General features: G+C 41.3%; 1 protein-coding gene across 1 annotated transcript in view; it reads left to right on the plus strand.

The window, feature by feature from the left end:
- The window catches only part of DPP4 (dipeptidyl peptidase 4), a 72,433-nt gene that overhangs the window by 3,732 nt on the left and 50,884 nt on the right, over positions 1-17,817 (plus strand). Inside the window, exons 3-5 of the mRNA XM_030580804.1 lie at positions 7,697-7,789; positions 8,428-8,522; positions 8,630-8,704. Coding sequence (XP_030436664.1) covers positions 7,697-7,789; positions 8,428-8,522; positions 8,630-8,704 — 263 coding nt within the window. The remainder of the gene's footprint in view (positions 1-7,696; positions 7,790-8,427; positions 8,523-8,629; positions 8,705-17,817) is intronic.

The following is a 17,817-nucleotide window of genomic DNA, read 5'->3' on the forward strand; positions in this document are numbered from 1 at the left end:
CTCCCCCAACATACGCGCTCCCCCGACACACACTCTGTCTCTCCCTCCCCCACACTCCCTGTTGCACACTTTCTGCCCTCTTACACCTCAGTTGAAAAGCATCTGGTAATCTAGTGAATGACGGGATTGAGAAAACCGCATCATGTGCCATTGTACCTGCCCCATGAGGCGTTGCCAACCCTTCCCAAAGCATCCTGTGGCCAGTTGCACAGTAGGATAGCTACCTACAGTGCACTTCACTGCTCTTTGTGTCAATGCAGGAGCTGCTAGTTTGGATGAACTCTGCTGACATAAGGAGCATAGTGTGTACATGCAGTGGCGGTTTAATTAAAGCAGTTGCTCTATGTTGGCACAATTTTTGTTGACAAAACTCTGTAGTGTAGACAAGGCCTTAGATCATGTGTAACTAGCACTTATGTCAGCAAAACTGTTGTCATTCAGGGGTGTGAAAAAATAGCCCCCTGAGCGACATATGTTTTTCCTGCCTAAGCGCTCATGTGCACAGTGCTATGTCAGGAAGAGATGCTCTCCCACCGACATAGCTACTGCCACTCATTGAGCTGTTTTTATTATGTCGATGGGCGAGATCTCTCCTATCAGCATAACATGGCTACATGCGATACAGCTGTATCGGTACAGCTGTGCCACTGTAAGTTTGTAAGTGTAGACGTAGCCTTAGACAAGCTGGATGACTAGAATTGGCAGGATCTGATAAAATGACATCCTGGAATTGTTAAGGAACTGGATGAAGAGATCTCTGAGTCATTAGTGATTATCTGTGAGACCTTGTAGAGAACAGGAGAGATCACAGAAGACTGGAAAAGGGGACTATATTTGCCCATCTATGAAAGGGGGAATAAGGACAACCCAGGGAATTGTAGACCAGTCAGCTTAACTCTAGTACCTGGAAAGACAACAGACCTAATAATCAATACGTAAGTAACAGTCAGTGTGGATTTGTCAAGAACAAATCATGTCAAACCAAGCTAATACCCTTCTTTGACAGGGCAACAAGTCTTGGGGATGGGGGAAGCAGTAGCTGTGATATAACTCAACTTTAATAAGACTTTTGATACTATCTCATATGTCCTTCTATAAGCAAACCAGGGAAATATAGCCTAGATCAGGGGTTCTCATAACAATTTTTTTTGGTGGCCGCTCTGACAGTTTTTCCTAAAATACTTAATTAACTTTAGGAAAAACAAATAAATATGCACATATACATGCCCACATCATTGTAATTTATTTATTTAGAGGGTTTTTTGCAGACTCAATAATAATGTACAGTTGGGTTTGTTTAGTCTGGAGGAGAAAATACTGAGGACATAAGTCTTCAAGTAAGTAAAGAGGTTGTTATAAAGAAGAGTGATAATTTGTTCTCCTTATCCACTGAAAACAGGCCAAGAAATAACTAGATAATACTTAGTGCAGAGGAGTGGACTAGATGACCTATCGCCATCCCTTCCATCCTACATTGCTATGATTCTGTGCCTGTAGTTTGAATTGTAAGTAAGTTTTCAACATCTGTATGGTGCTTTGGGATCTTTGAAAGCGAAGCATCATGTCAGCGTTGTCAATATTTAATTGAGAACATACAAGTGGTATGGATGTCACTGAACAACTGTTAGGATGAGAAACTTAATTACTGAGGGTTTGATTTTGCCACATTTGCTCAAGCGTGGTGTCATAAACAGATGGTTAAGGGTTAATGTCTCTTTTACCTGTAAAGGGTTAAGAAGCTCAGTAAACCTGGCTGACACCTGACCAGAGGACCAATAGGGGGACAAGATAGTTTCAAATCTTGGTGGAGGGAAGTCTTTGTTTGTGCTTTTTGTGTTGTTCATTGTTCACTGTTGAGGCTAAGAGGGACCAGACGTAACCCAGGTTTTCCCGATCTGTCTGAAACCGTCTTTCAGGTTTCAAAATTGTAAGTAATAGCCAGGCAAGGCAGATTAGTCTTATGTTTGTTTTCTTAACTTGTAAATGTGTCTTTTTTCTGGAAGGATTTTTACCTCTGTTTGCTGTAACTTTGAATCTAAGGCTAGAGGGAGAGTCCCTCTAGTCTATATGAATCTGAGTACCCTGTAAAGCATTTTCCATCCTGATTTTACAGAGATAACTTTTACTTTTTTTTCTTTCTTTAATTAAAAGCTTTCTTTTTAAGAACCTGATTGATTTTTCCTTGTTTTAAAATCCAAGGGATTGAGTATGAACTCACCAGGGATTGGTGGGGGGAAAGGAGGAGGGATGGTTAATTCCTCCTTGTTTTAAGATCCAAGGAGTTTGGATCGGTGTGAAGCCTCCCAAGACAACCCAGGGAGGGGAAAGTCTGGGGGGGAAAAGGAGGGGGATGGTTAATTTCTCCTTGTTTTAGATCCAAGGGGTTTTGGATCTGTGTTCCCCAGGGAAGGTTTTGGGGGAACAGAAAGTGTGCCAGACACTAAATTCTGGCTGGTGGCAGTGTACCAGATTTAAGCTAGTAATTAAGCTTAGAAGTGTTCATGCAGGTCCCCACTTTTTGTACCCTGAAGTTCAAAGTGGGGGAAAAACCTTGACACGTGGTATGACTGAGTTCAGGGGGCATACTACAGAATTGAATAAGGGTGGCAGAATTGGGCCCTGAGAGAAAACTGGAAAAAAAATACTGTTCTCATGACGATGACCTAACTGAACTAAAGTCCATTCTGATAAACACTTTTTTGAAGATACAATTATCTTAACCTTTAGTCAAAATGGTTAGATCAGTGTTCAAGGGCTGAAAAGGCAAACAAGAAAACGTTGAGAATTATTTCAGAATTACATGTGGGACATCAGAAATATGAACCTAGATACTAGAGGTTAATGGATAAATTTGTCAATATTAATGTGTGGAATATTTAGTTTGTGGTATGCTTTACACTTGTTTGTGAGAGAACTCATACAAGCTTCCTCTTTTCTTCACTTTTCACCCCCTCCAGAGACTCTCTGTTTTCTGTTGGGAGAAGGTGACATGTATTGAAAAAATAAACTAGTTATCAGCATCATGTGAAGACTGTTTACACAAAGCTTTAAGAACGTTCACTCCCAGAAGAGTTGTCTGAATTAAGGATTGGTGTCATAAAAGAGGCTGGTTTTATGATACTGTAAATATCTCTGGAATGAGGATGACAAAGGGAAGAAAATATATGAGCTGCATTTAGGGAGGGATGGGGTGGAAGTGAACAAGCATTCATCTAGAATTTAGAGGAAGACAATTGCCCATTTCTGGATTAATCTAGGGAGAAAAGGAGACCAAAAATCTGAGTTTCTATATTTTTTAAATTTAAAGATGAATTGACTGTGGCCATGTTTGCTCCATTTTTGCATTCACTTACCAGAAGCATTTTAGTGAAATAGAAATTTGTGAAAGGAGGCTTTTAAGTGTGCTCGCTTGACTATTCATATATGGAAAATATGCCAGGTTTTGAAGGTAGAGCTGTAATGGTATTAATGTTAAGACTTCCCTCTTATGACTGTCTAGCACCTAAATTTATTTGACACAGATTATTCCATTTTTTGCTGGTATGTAAATTAAAGATCAATAAAGACGGTTAGTATGTTTTTCATGGGACACTATTAGACAGAGAAGGGAGACAGTTTTCTAAAACCACTTGCCTGAAGCTTAGAACAGAAGGAGTCAAATGAGCTAGAAAAAGAGCTCACACTTGACAGCTTGGAGTGCACTTGCAGTTACTATGTTACATGGGTAGAGCGAAAACTTAAATATAAATTTTCTGTCTAACCAACAAATCTTTAAGTAAGCCATTGTTGTTTTTATTGTTTTTAGCAATAATGCCTCAGCCAAGACCTGTGTTATAGAAAGGAAAATGTAACATTTTTGAAAAATCTTTCAACCTGATTATCTGTCCTTAAATTGCTTCCCCTTTCCAAGAGAATTTAAACTAGTTGCTACGTAAAGCCTCACTGCTTTTAAGAATTATGCTTCTGAAGTCAGGGGAGGAAAAGAATAACGTGACCATTTACAAGTAACCAATAGCGCTTGGCTATCACATCCAGATAGCTGTTCATAACCAATCTGTAAAGTAAAATATTTTTCAAAGATTTTATTCTGTTAATTAGGGATCATTTAATGTGCGGAAATCATGATCTACTTACAGACTGTCCATAAGCAAAGAAAGAGACTAGGACTGGGATTTTTCCAAAGAACTGAACTTCAGTGGGAGTTCAACACTTAATTCATAAATTCTAAGGGCAAAGGGACTGTTGTGATCATTAGTCTTCCCTCAGTTCTATTTGGTGTCATTGAAAATCCCAGTCTAAATTCATTGAGTAAATTATTTGTTGCAATCTATTCATTTGGCTTTGCTTATAATAATGCATATGCTTATTGTTTGAAGTACACCTCCTCCAATATAACGCTGTCCTCAGGAGCCAAAAAATCTTACCATGTTATAGGTGAAACTGTGTTATATTGAACTTGCTTTGATCTGCCGGAGTGCACAGCCCCCTTCCCCCCTCCCAAGCACTGCTTTACCACATTATATCTGAATTTGTGTTGTATCAGGTTGCTTTATATTGGGGTAGAGATGTAGATTAAATTTGAAATGATTACAGAATCATTAAATCTCTTACATTCATCTTCCATATTCCACCTCCACGCATGTATTAAAAATGATCTACATAGTTTTTTTATTAAAAGGGCTTGTGCTCTTTTTTTATGCTGCCTTATTTTGTACAAAAAAGGGCCAAAGACGTTCTTGTTCCCTGAAAAATAATCTGAAATGGCAAATCTAGCCTTCTCCTCCTCCTCCAGCAAAGGCAGAGGTCTCAGAGTTAATGCTGAGGGTATTTTTAGCCCTTAGTTAAAAGGGTTTTGAGTCTTTTTTCAAAGACTTTCTCCCCTGTGTTTTCAGGTTGTTGATTTAAACCGATATTGACAGCAAGTTTTAAACAATTAGAATGAAAAATTCACTTCTTTCTCAGTTACGAGGTTTCAACCCTTCTAGGTCTCTAGTCATCCATTGAGGCTTTCAGGAAAAACAGGAGAGAGAGACCTGCCTTCCAAAGTTTTAGCCATCCTTTATAAAGCACGAAGAAGCAAGAAAAGGCATAAACCCATTACTGTTTTGAGGGATAGCTCAGCAATTTGAGCATTGGCCTGCTTAAACCCAGGGTTCTGAGTTCAATCCTTGAGGGGGCCACTTAGGGATCTGGGGCAAAAATCAGTACTTGGACGTGCCAGTGAAGGCAGGGGGCTGGACTCAATGACTTTTCAGGGTCCCTTCCAGTTCTGTGAGATAGGTATATCTCCATATATTTCCTTTGTAAGTCCCCTTTAAGAGTTAGCAAAAATTAGTTAATGGTTGGTGCTGTGAAACCTACAGAAAATACTGGTTTTGAAAGAAAGGTACTTTACACAGAGGGTGAAATACTTGTGCAACTGAAGTCAATGACAAACTTGCTGTTTTCTAAGAATTTACTTTGCTGTTCAGTTTTAATATTGCAGCCTATTTCTGCAATGATTGCAACTCTTAGGGCACTTGGATACTGTGGGGTGAGCAGTGAATAAGCTATGTAAATGTAGCTTTTATTGAAGAAGATAAATATTAATCAGATTTTCCATTATATTTATATGTTATATAATTATATTATATTTCTATTATAATTATATATTATAATCAGTAAGAGTTTTATGACTTAATTACTATTTTCAAAAGTAGAAATTCTGCACTGGATGTTTTATTGCTCCTATGTGTTTCATTTGAGCCATTTATGAGAGTTGGGTTTGTTAACCGTTTAACAGAAAGTAAATGATACACTCTACAAGGATATGTGAACTTTAATAACATTTGCTATTATAATGTGTGGTTTCATATCGAATACAGAAACAACTTTACATTACAGTGATTTTCCAGGTCGGACAACTCTGCATCCAGTCATGAAGGCTAAGTGGTGAAGTGGTTGTCTAGATCTCATGATCCTAGTCCCTCTAGGGGCTAGTAATGGAAAAACTCCCATTTACTTCATTGGTGAATGATTAGCCCCTAGAGGGAGACCAGAACAGAGTGGTTGGGTCTTAAATCATTAACTTTATCTGTTGTGATACATACTGTATTTCAAATGCTAAGCTATACAGGAGCTCAAGTACCTCTGGGACCAGCTCAGTGACTCTGAGCCAGAGTTGTTCACTATTAAGCAAAGGGACTGGGTCTGAATTCCAAACTCAGGGCTTGTCTACACAGCCCTCCCCACCCTCCGCCTTTGGACTATGGGGGCGTGAATGCAATGTGCACTAGCGTGCTGCGCTGTAACTCCCCTGTGTGGACTCTGCAGGTGTGAATTAAAAGTTATCTTGTTCATGTTAATGTTTTAATTCATGCTTGCAGCATCCACACAGGGAAGTTACAATGCAGTATGCTAGTGTGTGCTATAGTTCACACCTACGTAGTCTGAGCTGCATGGCCACGTAGACATAACCTCAGTTCTTCCTGAGGCAGTGGGGACAGGAAGTGCTGTAAGCACTAGGGATGAATGAAAAGGTTGACATTCAGATTCAGTGTTCTATTGTTCATTTCATATTGGAATATTTTAACTTGGAAAAATGCATAGGCTGGGAAATCCTTGCATGATATGAAGTAGGAAACACAAGGTGAGTGGATGCTGCACAAAGATACAAATAAGGTTAAGCACTACTTGTAGTCCTCTGCACTGACAGTATGTCTGCACTGCTGCTGGAGGTATAATTTCATCCAGCTAGCATGCTAAAAATAGTGGTGTGAGAAGTGGGAGGGTCTAACATCTCCAAACATGATCCTATCTGAAACCCTAGGTATGTACTTGGTATGTATATCCTATCACTTGCCGACTGCTGTGGCTACACTTCTATTTTTCATGTGTTAGCTCTGTCAAAGCTACCGTGGGTATGTCTGTCTGAGCCAGAAGTTATACCCCTAGCTCCAATGTAGACATACCCTAAATGGTAACAGGCCTCAAGCCTTGTATGTCTGCTCCCTTACCCTCAAGGATACAGGGAATAAAAATAGAGGGCTGAGTGTGGGTGTGTCTCAAGAGACAGGGGTTTAAGTGTGATCCTCAGCATACAAATTGAATGCTGAGTTGTGCTACTGTTTTGGTTCTTACTCTTTCTACTCAGCAGGAATACAAACCACACTCATATTGATGCAGAATCCCATTAATCTTGCTTCCTGATCAGCCCATCACTTTTTGCCTTGTGCTTGTGCATCTGTGCTGTGCAGGATCAAACCCATAATAGGTGTCTAAAGCAAACAGGTAATGGTCAAGGTAAAGAAGACAGCAGTGAATCCCCAGAGTACTCACAGAGGGGAGGAAAACTAAGGTTGGCTCTTTCTCTTTTTAATAAGTATCTTCACCTTTTATAAGAGCCTTAATTTCTCTGCTGCAGAGGTGAGTGCTTTTACAGGGAGATAACTATTGCACATTGTTAACTCACTGTATAATCCTTGTGAAGACAAGGCACCTGGGGCTTTTACCTCAAGGTGGCTTGGCAAGGGCAGTACTATAGCCCCTGTTGTTTTACTGTGAAGTAAACCAACTACAGTGCCTGGTCTCCACTGGGATTTTACACAAGGATAGTTAATGTGCTAGTAAACCTGTAGAAAAGACACACCTATTTTTAGCTTTGGCTGGGTAGGTCATAGCAATATCCACATCTTCCTTTTCTTTCTTCCTGCTGCAGGTACCACGTCTGACCCACGTAGAACATTTACCTTACAGGATTATTTAGATGGTGACATTAGATACAAAACATATAATTTACAATGGATTTCAGGTAACCAGTCTGTGTTGATTGAATGTTTTCTCTCTCTACCTCTGATATTTGATGTTCATGTTAAGGGCAGGCTGTACTTACCTAACTGCTCAGAGGTAGCTGCTATGTAGAGGAAAAGTCTGAACCTTTTTAGATTGCTGTTGTAGAATGATGCCACTAATACTAAAAGCAGAATGAAAATGATTGGAAACATAGGGCTTGACTGCACCCTTCAGGCATGTCCCTGTGTTGCTGATGATGTGGAGGCACATCTCCCCCTGGATGCCAGAAGAGCACATCTGCTGCTTCACCCTTCTATAGGAAATAACACACTCCTCCCTGTGCATCCACCCTACTCCTTGGGTCAATGTGGGGAACCGGAGTTCCCCTTTTGGTGTGCTGAGTTCCCTTTCCTTTCCCTTTTGGTATGCTGAGTTCCCCAGGGGAGTAAGGTGGGAGCAGACCCTGTGCTCCTCAGAACATATGGACTGCATTTCTTACTGGCTTCTGTGACTTGTGCCCCTTCCCATTACCTAAAGACCCAGAGTTTTGAATTGTTCTGTTTTAGATAGTCAGCTTTATAATATAAATGGAAAATAATAAATGTTAAAAAACATTTTCATTTATTGTTGCCCAGTGACATTTCTCTTTTCTTTTAGGAAATCAATACCTGCACAAAACCGCTGACAACGACATTGTGCGTGTAAATGCTGAGGATCAAGCAATCTCAGAAGTTCTGAAAAATAGCACATTAGTATGTTTGCTCACATACTGTATATCTCAGACTTTGGGGAAAGTACTGCTGCATGTTTCTCTATATAATCAATGTGTGATGTTTTTTCTCTTCCCTTTTGTTGATAGGCCACATATGGAGCAACCACAGCTATATTATCTCCTGACCAAAAATTTGCTCTTCTTCAATACAACTATGTGAAGGTACTAGCATGCCATTTCTTTTTTCATGCCTATTTTATTTTATGGAAGCACTAAGAGAAAAAGAGAGTAGGGAAAGGAAGTGAACTCTCACTTTCCAAAATTTGAATTCATTTTAAACTTTTGGTTGCTGCAGACAGATATAATGGCAGGGCTGGTAGCACCATCTATTAAAGTTGTCTAATACTTCCCACTGTAAGACCCTGTTTTCCAGTTGCTTATAACTTTGCCAAACTTTGCAGTTTTAGCTAAAGATTTCCATGCCAAGTGTTTGCTTCAGGCTCGGTTCTGAAAAAATTCAGCCAGAATGGTCCACCCATTTCTGAGAATATGGTCAGGGAGAAGTATGTTGTTTTGCCCATGTTAAAAAAAAAAAATTCTGGTGAGCTTTTCTTTGAGAAATGCTAGCACCCCTGTGCTTTGGAGCAAGGATTTGAAATTTGGCATGGGAGTGGCCTTTGTGTCAGGGATGTGCCTTTTTCTGTTGCTGTGAAGTTGCACCCAAATTTGGCCAAGTTATAAGCCTTTGAAAAATTGGAGGTTGCACATGCTTAAGAGACTGCTTAGGTTTTAGCGGCTAAAATCTCTGAAGATTCCATTCTTTCACTGAGAATGCTCAAGCCTCTCAGAGCTCTTCGTGCTGATTAGACTGCACATTACCATCCCCACAAAGTGACCGAAGATGCCACCTTCAGCCCAAGACAGCAGGGATGAAGTTGGACTTTTCCTGTAATGACTGCTCTAGGTTGGGCTGGGGCCAGGCAGTAGAAATCCGATCAAGGAGCCTGTCTCACTATGCTTTCAGTGAACCCCCTTGCTGGTATGTCCCTTCATGCTTCAACCAACATTCCAGGGGACATGCGTCCATGCTGATGACAATCCAAAGCTGATAACAATCCAAAGCAGTACTGACTGATGCATGTTCATTTTCATTATCTGAATCAGATGCCGCCAGCAGAAGGTTGATTTTTCTTTTTTAGTGGTTCAGGTTCTGTAGTATCCGCATCAGAAGACTTCTGAAAACATACTCCACACCTTATCCCTCTCAGATTTTGGAAGGCACTTCAGATTCTTAAATTTTGGATGAGTGCTGTAGTTATCTGTAGAAATCTCACATTGGTATCTTCTTTGTGTTTTATGAAATCTGCAGTGAGTGTTCTTAAAATGAACAACATGTGCTGGGTCATCATCCGAGACTGCTATAACCATAAATTTTATGGCAGCGTGCGGGTAAAACAGCAGGGGACATGCAATTCTCCCACAAGGAGTTCAGTCACATTTTTAATTAACGTATTATTTTTTTAATGAGTATCATCAGCATGGAAGCATGTCCTCTGGAATGGTGGCTGAGGCGTGAAGGGCCCAACGAATGTTTAGCATATTTGGCATGTAAATACCTTGCAGTGCTGGCTACAAAAGTGCCATGTAAATGCCTGTTCTTGCTTTCTGATGACATTGTAAATAAGAAGCGGGCAGCATTATCTCCTATAAATGTAAACAAACTTCTTTGTCTTAGCATTTTCCTGAACAAGAAGTAGGACTGAGTGGACATGTAGGCTGTGAAGTTTTACATTGTTTTGTTTTTGAGGGCAGTTATGCAACAAAAAAAAATCTACATTTGTAAGTTGCATTTTGATGATAGAGATTGCACTACAGTACTTGTCTGAGGTCAGTTGAAAAATACTATTTCTGTTACCATTTTTATAGTGCAAATATTTGTATTAAAAATAATATACACTTTAATTTCAGTTACAACACAGACTACAATATATTTGAAAATATGGAAAAACATCCAAAATATTTAATGCATTTCAATTGGCATTCTATTGTTTAACAGCGTAATTAATTTTTTTGAGTTAATCATGTGAGCTAACTGCGGTTAATCGACCGCCCTGTTGTGAAGCACTCAGAAACTATAGTGGTGAGCACCATAGAAGATAACATGAAGAAATTAATACTTCTGTCTTCAGAACAGGGTTTGAAGACAGTGCCATAAATAAGGCATGTAGTCACACATTGAACAATGAAGAGAAAACAAAATATTGAATAGCTGCTCATTAAGTGAGTGCTGTCCTTACTGTGCACAGAATGTGGAAAAAATAGTGTGTGGACATGCAATTAAAGACTGTATTGTAATGCACACACAAGGGGGCTAAGTTAAAGTTCTTTCTTCGAGAGAGGTTCATGTGGGTGCTCCGCTCCAGATAAAGGTGCATCCCTGTGCCTATGCTCAGAGAGTTTTCCAGCAGTGCCTAAAGGGGTCATGTACATGCGGTACCTGCCTTGCGCGCCGTTGGCACTTCATTGAGTGTGTGTGGAACATGGACACTTCAGTTCTTTCTCAACCATCCCTGGCCTGAGATGGAGCTCAACAGTCCTGTTGAAAACCTTTGTTTCTACTAGATAAGTTTAGATAAATTACTGAGTTAGGATAGTTTAGATACGTTAAGTTTCAGTTATTAGAGTTACGTCCCCTCCTGGAAAAAATTATTTCCCCATCCCTTAGTATAGTTAGTATTAGGTTAGAAAAATGCCTGGTTCACCAGGATTTAAAAGATGCACAATGTGCAAATAGGTGATACCTGTGTCAGATGGACACATAACAAACAGAAAGCCAGGACATGCAGGGATAGAGATCTGAGACTGAAACTCATCTTAATGGAGAATTTAAGTCATTAAGACCAGCCTCCAACCCAAGAACGTATCTCTTCCTGGCATAGGTTACTAGTCTCTTCACTGCCAAGGTCCACAAAGACCAAAAAATCCTCAAAAAAACGGCCGTCCTCTTTCCCTCATAGAGAGCAGACCAACACAAAATGGTCACCGACCAAATTGCTGTGATCGATGCTGGCTGTACTATGGTTCAGCACTTATCACACTCTAGGCACCTCCCGCACTGTCCATGTGGTGACTGCTGCTAGAACCCAATGCTCCATTGCGGACTCTAAGGGCTGTAAGCTGCTCGTCTCCACTACAACACCGTCAACAGCGCTAAAGGGGATGACACCAACAACCACTCCTATCCCATGCCGCAGGCTAATGCTGCTAGTGCAATGGCACCAACGCAAACTGCACTGGCGCTGGCTCAGCAACCCCACTCCTGATGCAATTGGCACCTCACTCTTCGTCTCCGAGGCTCTTGGCACCATACCACTTTTTTCCCCAGAAGGATCTGTTTGTCTCCTTGACCCTGGAGTCCCCTCTCTTAGACACTGATGTCTCACAGGGGTCAGCGGTACCACTGCAACAGTTATCTCCGATAGCATCACAGTTCTTGAGTGTTGACAATGAGGAGGTTGAAGGGATATTCTCCTCTCACCATTCCTCCCCAATCAGGACACCTACGGCTACTGGATCACTATGATCACAGTCCACATATGCACACGACATGCCACCATGGTATGTTCACCCATGGATGGGACTACCCGTGCCCTTCCCTGGTCACTGGCCATACTGGAATCGTTGGGGTCTTACAGAGTGCGCTAGAACAGGTGCCCCAGCCTGCATAGGGAAGATATCAGATTCCCCACCTCTGCCCTCAAAGACAAGGGATGAATCTGTGGCAGAGTAGGAAGAGGACACAGGTCCTGACATCTCTCCAACCAGCAACAATTCATCCTCCTCACCGGACAAGGCTATTATGCCTCGACCCCCGCAATCACCGCATATGACTTTATCCACTTCCAAGATTTATTCAAAAGAGAGTGGCCAATGAGCTCAAAACTGCTCTGGAGGAAGTGCCAGAAACTCAGCATGAGCTAACGGATATCTTGCAGACACCTTCCTTCTCAAAGATAGCATTGCCAATCAATGGGGCTATCATGGAGCCTGCCAAGATGGTATGGAAAACTCCAGCCACCATATCTCCAACCTGCAAAAGGGTGGACAGAAAATACTATGTTCCTCTGAATTTTTATTTACACACCTGGACCCAACTTGCTGGTAGTGGAAGCAGCCAGCCAGAGGGGCAAACAACAGCACTTTTGGTCCATGCCCTTTGATAAAGAAAATAAGAGGTTGGACCTATTTGGCGGCAAAGTACATTCTTCCTCCATGCTTCAATTCAAAGTGGCAAATTGTGTGGCACTACTTGCCAAATATGATCACAGAAACTATGGAAAGTTTATGAACTTTATTAATGAGATTATGGAGGAAAAGAGACAACAATTTAAATTACTGGTCTCCAAAAGACAAATGATTGCACACATGGCTCTACAGGCCTCACTGGATGTTGTTGCTGACATGGCTGCCAGGTCCACCACTGTAGCTGTGCTCATGTGATGAGCCTTGTGGTTTTAACTCCTCAGCATTCCCACAGGAAATACGGAATACAGTCAAAGATCTCCCCCTTGACGGAAAAAAATTGTTTGCAGCCAAAACCAGTGAGGTACTGCACACTATGAAGGACTCGCAGGCAACTCCCCAGTCCCTGGTCATTCATACACCTGCCACAAAAAGGAGACAATATGGTATCAACCATATCCAAGGAATAGATACTCAACATACACACAGCAACACCGGAGGCTGTATGAACAACAACATCAACAATGACAAAGACAGAGACCGCAATGACTCTTACCTCCAGAAGCAGTGGTGTCTCATCCTCCTTCCTCTAAGCAACACATTTGAAGGCTTGGTTGAGGCTCTTGAAAACCTCTCGCACTTTCCAGCACTTACACCATCCATCCATCTATTTGGAGACCGTTTGCTCCCATTCTGCCTGTAATGGGCTGCCATTACCCCAGACAAATGGGCTCTGAAAGACATACGTATGGGCTACCAGATTCCTTTCCTGTCTATACCCCTCAGCCACTGCCACTCTCTGTCCCTTGTCAGGAACCACTCTCATGAACATTTGCTATGCCAAGAGTTAGATCATCTTCTCCAATTAGGGGCAGTGGAAACTGTTCCCGTGCAACATAGGGGATGGGGCTTTATTCCCACTACTTTTTAACACAAAAGAAAAATAGGGCATGGCGATCTATCCTCAACCTCAGGCAACTGAACAAGTTCATGAGAAAGCAACAGTTCATGATGGACACCTTAACAACAATAATACCAGCGCTGGAGCATGGGGACTGGTTTTCAGCCCTAGACCTGCAGAATGTTTGTTTTCATGTTATGATACACCCCACCCACAGGCGTTTTCTGAGACTTACTTTGGACACAGACCACTATCAATACAAGGTTTTACCTTTCGGCCTCTCAACAGTGCCTCATGTTTTCTCAAAGATCCTCTTGGTAGTAGCAGCGCACCTAAGAAAACAATATATAATAATATTCCCTTACCTGGACAACTCTCTCTTGAAGTCACATACTCGATCAGACGCCATTTGCTCTACCCGCACACTGATAGATTGTTTCCAGCATCTCAGTTTACAAATAAACAAAAATAAACTGACAATAGAACCAGCTCAACAGTTAGAATTCATCGGTGCTTATCTCGACTTGGTGGCAGTGAAAGTGTCACTTCTATGAGACAGATTCAACACAATAAAGACACTCATATCCACAGTGCGGAACAGCCCACAGGTCACAGCCCACATATGCCTACAACTTTTTAGTCAAATGGCAACATGCATGTTTGTGGTGAGACACACTCACCTGCATATGTGTTGCCTGCAAGGATGACTAGTAACTGTCTGCAGACCAAACAAGCAAAGGTTAAACATACAATTAACAATGTCCCCCAAGGTCAAGGACTCACTGACCTGGTGGAATCAACCACACAACCTGTGCTTGGGGATCCCATTTACACAAGATTCTCCATCACAGATGATCACAGTGGATACCTCCCTCTTAGGGTGGGGAGTACATATGCAACATTGCACAATTCAGGGATTATGGTCACAGCCGAGACAAGGCTACACATAAACCTGCTAGAGCTTCATGTTGTCTGCAATGCCTGCCTCCACTTCCTACCATTCATAAGGAACCAGAACATAAGAGTAATGATCAACAACATTACTTGCATGTTTTGTATAAACAAGCCAAGAGGGAGCCTGATCATACTCATTATGTACCGAGGCAATGAGACTCTGCAGTTTGTGAATCCAAAACAATATCCACATCAGCTTCCTACCTACCTGGATGCCAGAACACCATGGCAGATGAACTCAGCAGACATTTTCCCCATGACCACAAATGGGAATTAAACGATGTGACACTGGAATGTGTATTTTGAAAATGGGGCCACCTGCAAATAGATCTATTTGTGAATGCCTGCAGCTAAATGCCCGAGGTTCTGCTCCAGAGCAGCTCTGGGAAGGCGATCAATGAGGGACACATTCCTGACCACATGGAACACAGATCTCTTCTATACATTCATGCATTACTTCTACCCAGAGTAATATAGAAAATAAGGACCGACAAAGCAAGAGTCATCCTAATAGCCCACACGTGGCCAAGACAAGTGTTGCATCCGTACGTAACACAGATGTCAGCATGTGCCCCAATCACTCTCTCCTGCTCCAGGCGGACCTGTTAACGCAACGAGAGGGTCAAATGAAACATCCGAACATAGTGATGCCACACCTGAAAACATGGCTCCTCTATAGTTCTCCAATGGTGAACTAAGCTGTTCTGAACAGGTCCAGTAGGTGCTACTCCTCAGTAGAAAACATACTACATGTAACACCTACCTACAAAAGTGGAAGAGATTTAGAGCCTGATGCACTGCCAGACAAACCACTGTAACATCTGCACTCTTCCATTGATCTTAAACTACCTCCTGGAATTAAAACAATCTGGCCTCTCCATTAGCTCCATAAAGGTACACCTCATGACTATCACTGCCTTTCACCAAAACATCGGTGACACTACAATATTTGCTCACCCAATCAGCAAGCGATTCCTCAGGGGCATTCACACCATCTATCCAGATGTGAGACCATCCACACAACCCTGGGACCATGCTAGGAGGGCACTTCTATAGAGTCACCTGGAGTGGAGCACCTCTGGGGACATCTCTCAAACAAGAAGAGAATGTTATTCACCTTGTTCTTTGAGATGTGTCCCCTTGTGGGTGCTCCACCCTCCTTCCCTCTGCTTCGAGTTTAAAACTGATTCTGCGGTAGAGAAGGAATTGAGGAGTCTGGGTCACGTGCATGCTAGATGAAGTGCCAGTGGTGCATGAGGCAGGCACTGCATGACCCATACAGGCACTGCTGCAAAACTCTCCGAGCAAAGGGGCAGGGATGCACCATCACCTGGAGTGGAGCACTGACAGGGGGACACATCTCGAAGAACCTCAGTTATTACACAAGGTGAGTAACCTTCTCTTGTACAGGCAGCCAGAGTTCTGACATTTCCTAAATGTTGAGTGCTCAGTTTTGCAACATTAATGATATTTCTTTAATGTAAGGTGTGTGTGTAATGTGTGTGCGTAATGTATAGGGATAGATTTTCAACTTTGCCAGCAGAACTTGACACAGAAGATGAGGGAGCCATTATTTGCCCCTACCCTGGCATGAATTAGAACAGCCGATTTATACCCTCTGATTATGGTCACTGAAGGAATATATCTGTTTGTGATAGATGGAATGCATTTCTCTCCAGTCAATCCCCCTGCCAATTCCTTCCACATCACCTAACATGTCCTTACACTATCTCTCTGACTCTGAGGATTCCCCCACACTCTGGGCTTCCCCTGCAGGAAGCTTATGGAAAGGTTTCACCTGAGCAGCACCAAGGAAACATATTGGGGCAGAGAATCTGTCCCATAATGTGTGTGCCGGCTGACAAAAAAAAAATTAAAGACATGCCTGTATTCTGAAGGACTCAGTGAGTGATAACTTACACAGTATGCAAATAGTAGATGATTTTCTCACAGAGCTCTTTCCACATGGTCTGAATTTTTGAACAATGAATGCCTTTTATAGTGTACAAACGGCAAATCTCTGCAAACAGTCATCTGTTCTTACACTTTTATGACTATGACTTAATACTTAATAAATTTTCATGTGGGGAAAAATACATTAACCAGACATATGAACTATCTTGCTAGGGATTTTACTTCTCTAGTATTCTTAAACACATGAAAATCCAGCCAGTTATTCAATGCTGTTTTGTTTTTACCAGAATCCTGTATTTCTATGCTTCCTTTTTGATTGTGCATTAAAATTTAACTTTTCACTATTTTTTTTCCTGCAGTGTTAGCCGTCATAACATGCCTCCTTGCTTAGTAATCACATTAGATATACCATATATTCATAATTTATTGGTGTGTGCTGTTTTGTTTTCTGTTGTCATAAAAGTTAACTTCTGTATACCAGAAGCTAGTCTTTAAATTCTTGTACAATAGGGCCATTGAAAGGTATGCATCATATTAACCCTTACAATGCTGGCATTTCCTAGAGTGGCAATGAAATGAATGTTTAGTTCATATTAGAGTCAGGTCTGAAGCACAAAAACAGGATGCAGTTTTCAAACCACCCTTCCCCCCCAAATTTCAATGGTCTTTGGATACAGGGTTTTTGTTCAGGACCCATCTCTACTTACCTCTGTTAGTTTAGTCTGTTAATCTGATTGATCCATTGATCTAATCATTTTTATGGTACTATCACTGTAGAATTTAATCACTTCAAATGGATCACAGCAATACAGTGAAATCCGTCCTGAAGAAATTAGAAAATGCCAGCATTGTAAGGGTTGACATGATGCAAAACTCTCAGGGGTCAGGTTGTTAAAGGATTAAAAGATGAGCTTCTGGAATAGAGAAATTAACTTTTATAACAACAAAAAAAAACCCTAACACAAATCAATAAATCATGAGGACATGTGCATCTATTATATAATAGCCATGTGGCCAGTAAGTACCAAGACGTGTGAGTAGGCAAAGTTAGAAAAAACCTTTTGACTGAATGAGAACTTACAAGGAGTAAATTATTTAATAGTCTGCTGCTATAGAACAATTATTAAACATCATAGAGTGTATTGTAGCATATTGGTTTTGTAAATATCTACTGTTTTCTTTTGTTTTACTGGAAAAATAACATAACAGTAAATGCATTCTTAAATAGCATGATGGCTGGAGCATGAGAACTGTCATGCTGGATCAGATCTATTGGCCACCTACTTTGATATCCTGCCAGACAAGATCCCTGTATAGGGTGAGG

The sequence above is a fragment of the Gopherus evgoodei genome, chromosome 11 (genome assembly GCF_007399415.2).
Source record: "Gopherus evgoodei ecotype Sinaloan lineage chromosome 11, rGopEvg1_v1.p, whole genome shotgun sequence".
In the NCBI taxonomy this organism is placed as follows: Eukaryota; Metazoa; Chordata; order Testudines; family Testudinidae; genus Gopherus; species Gopherus evgoodei.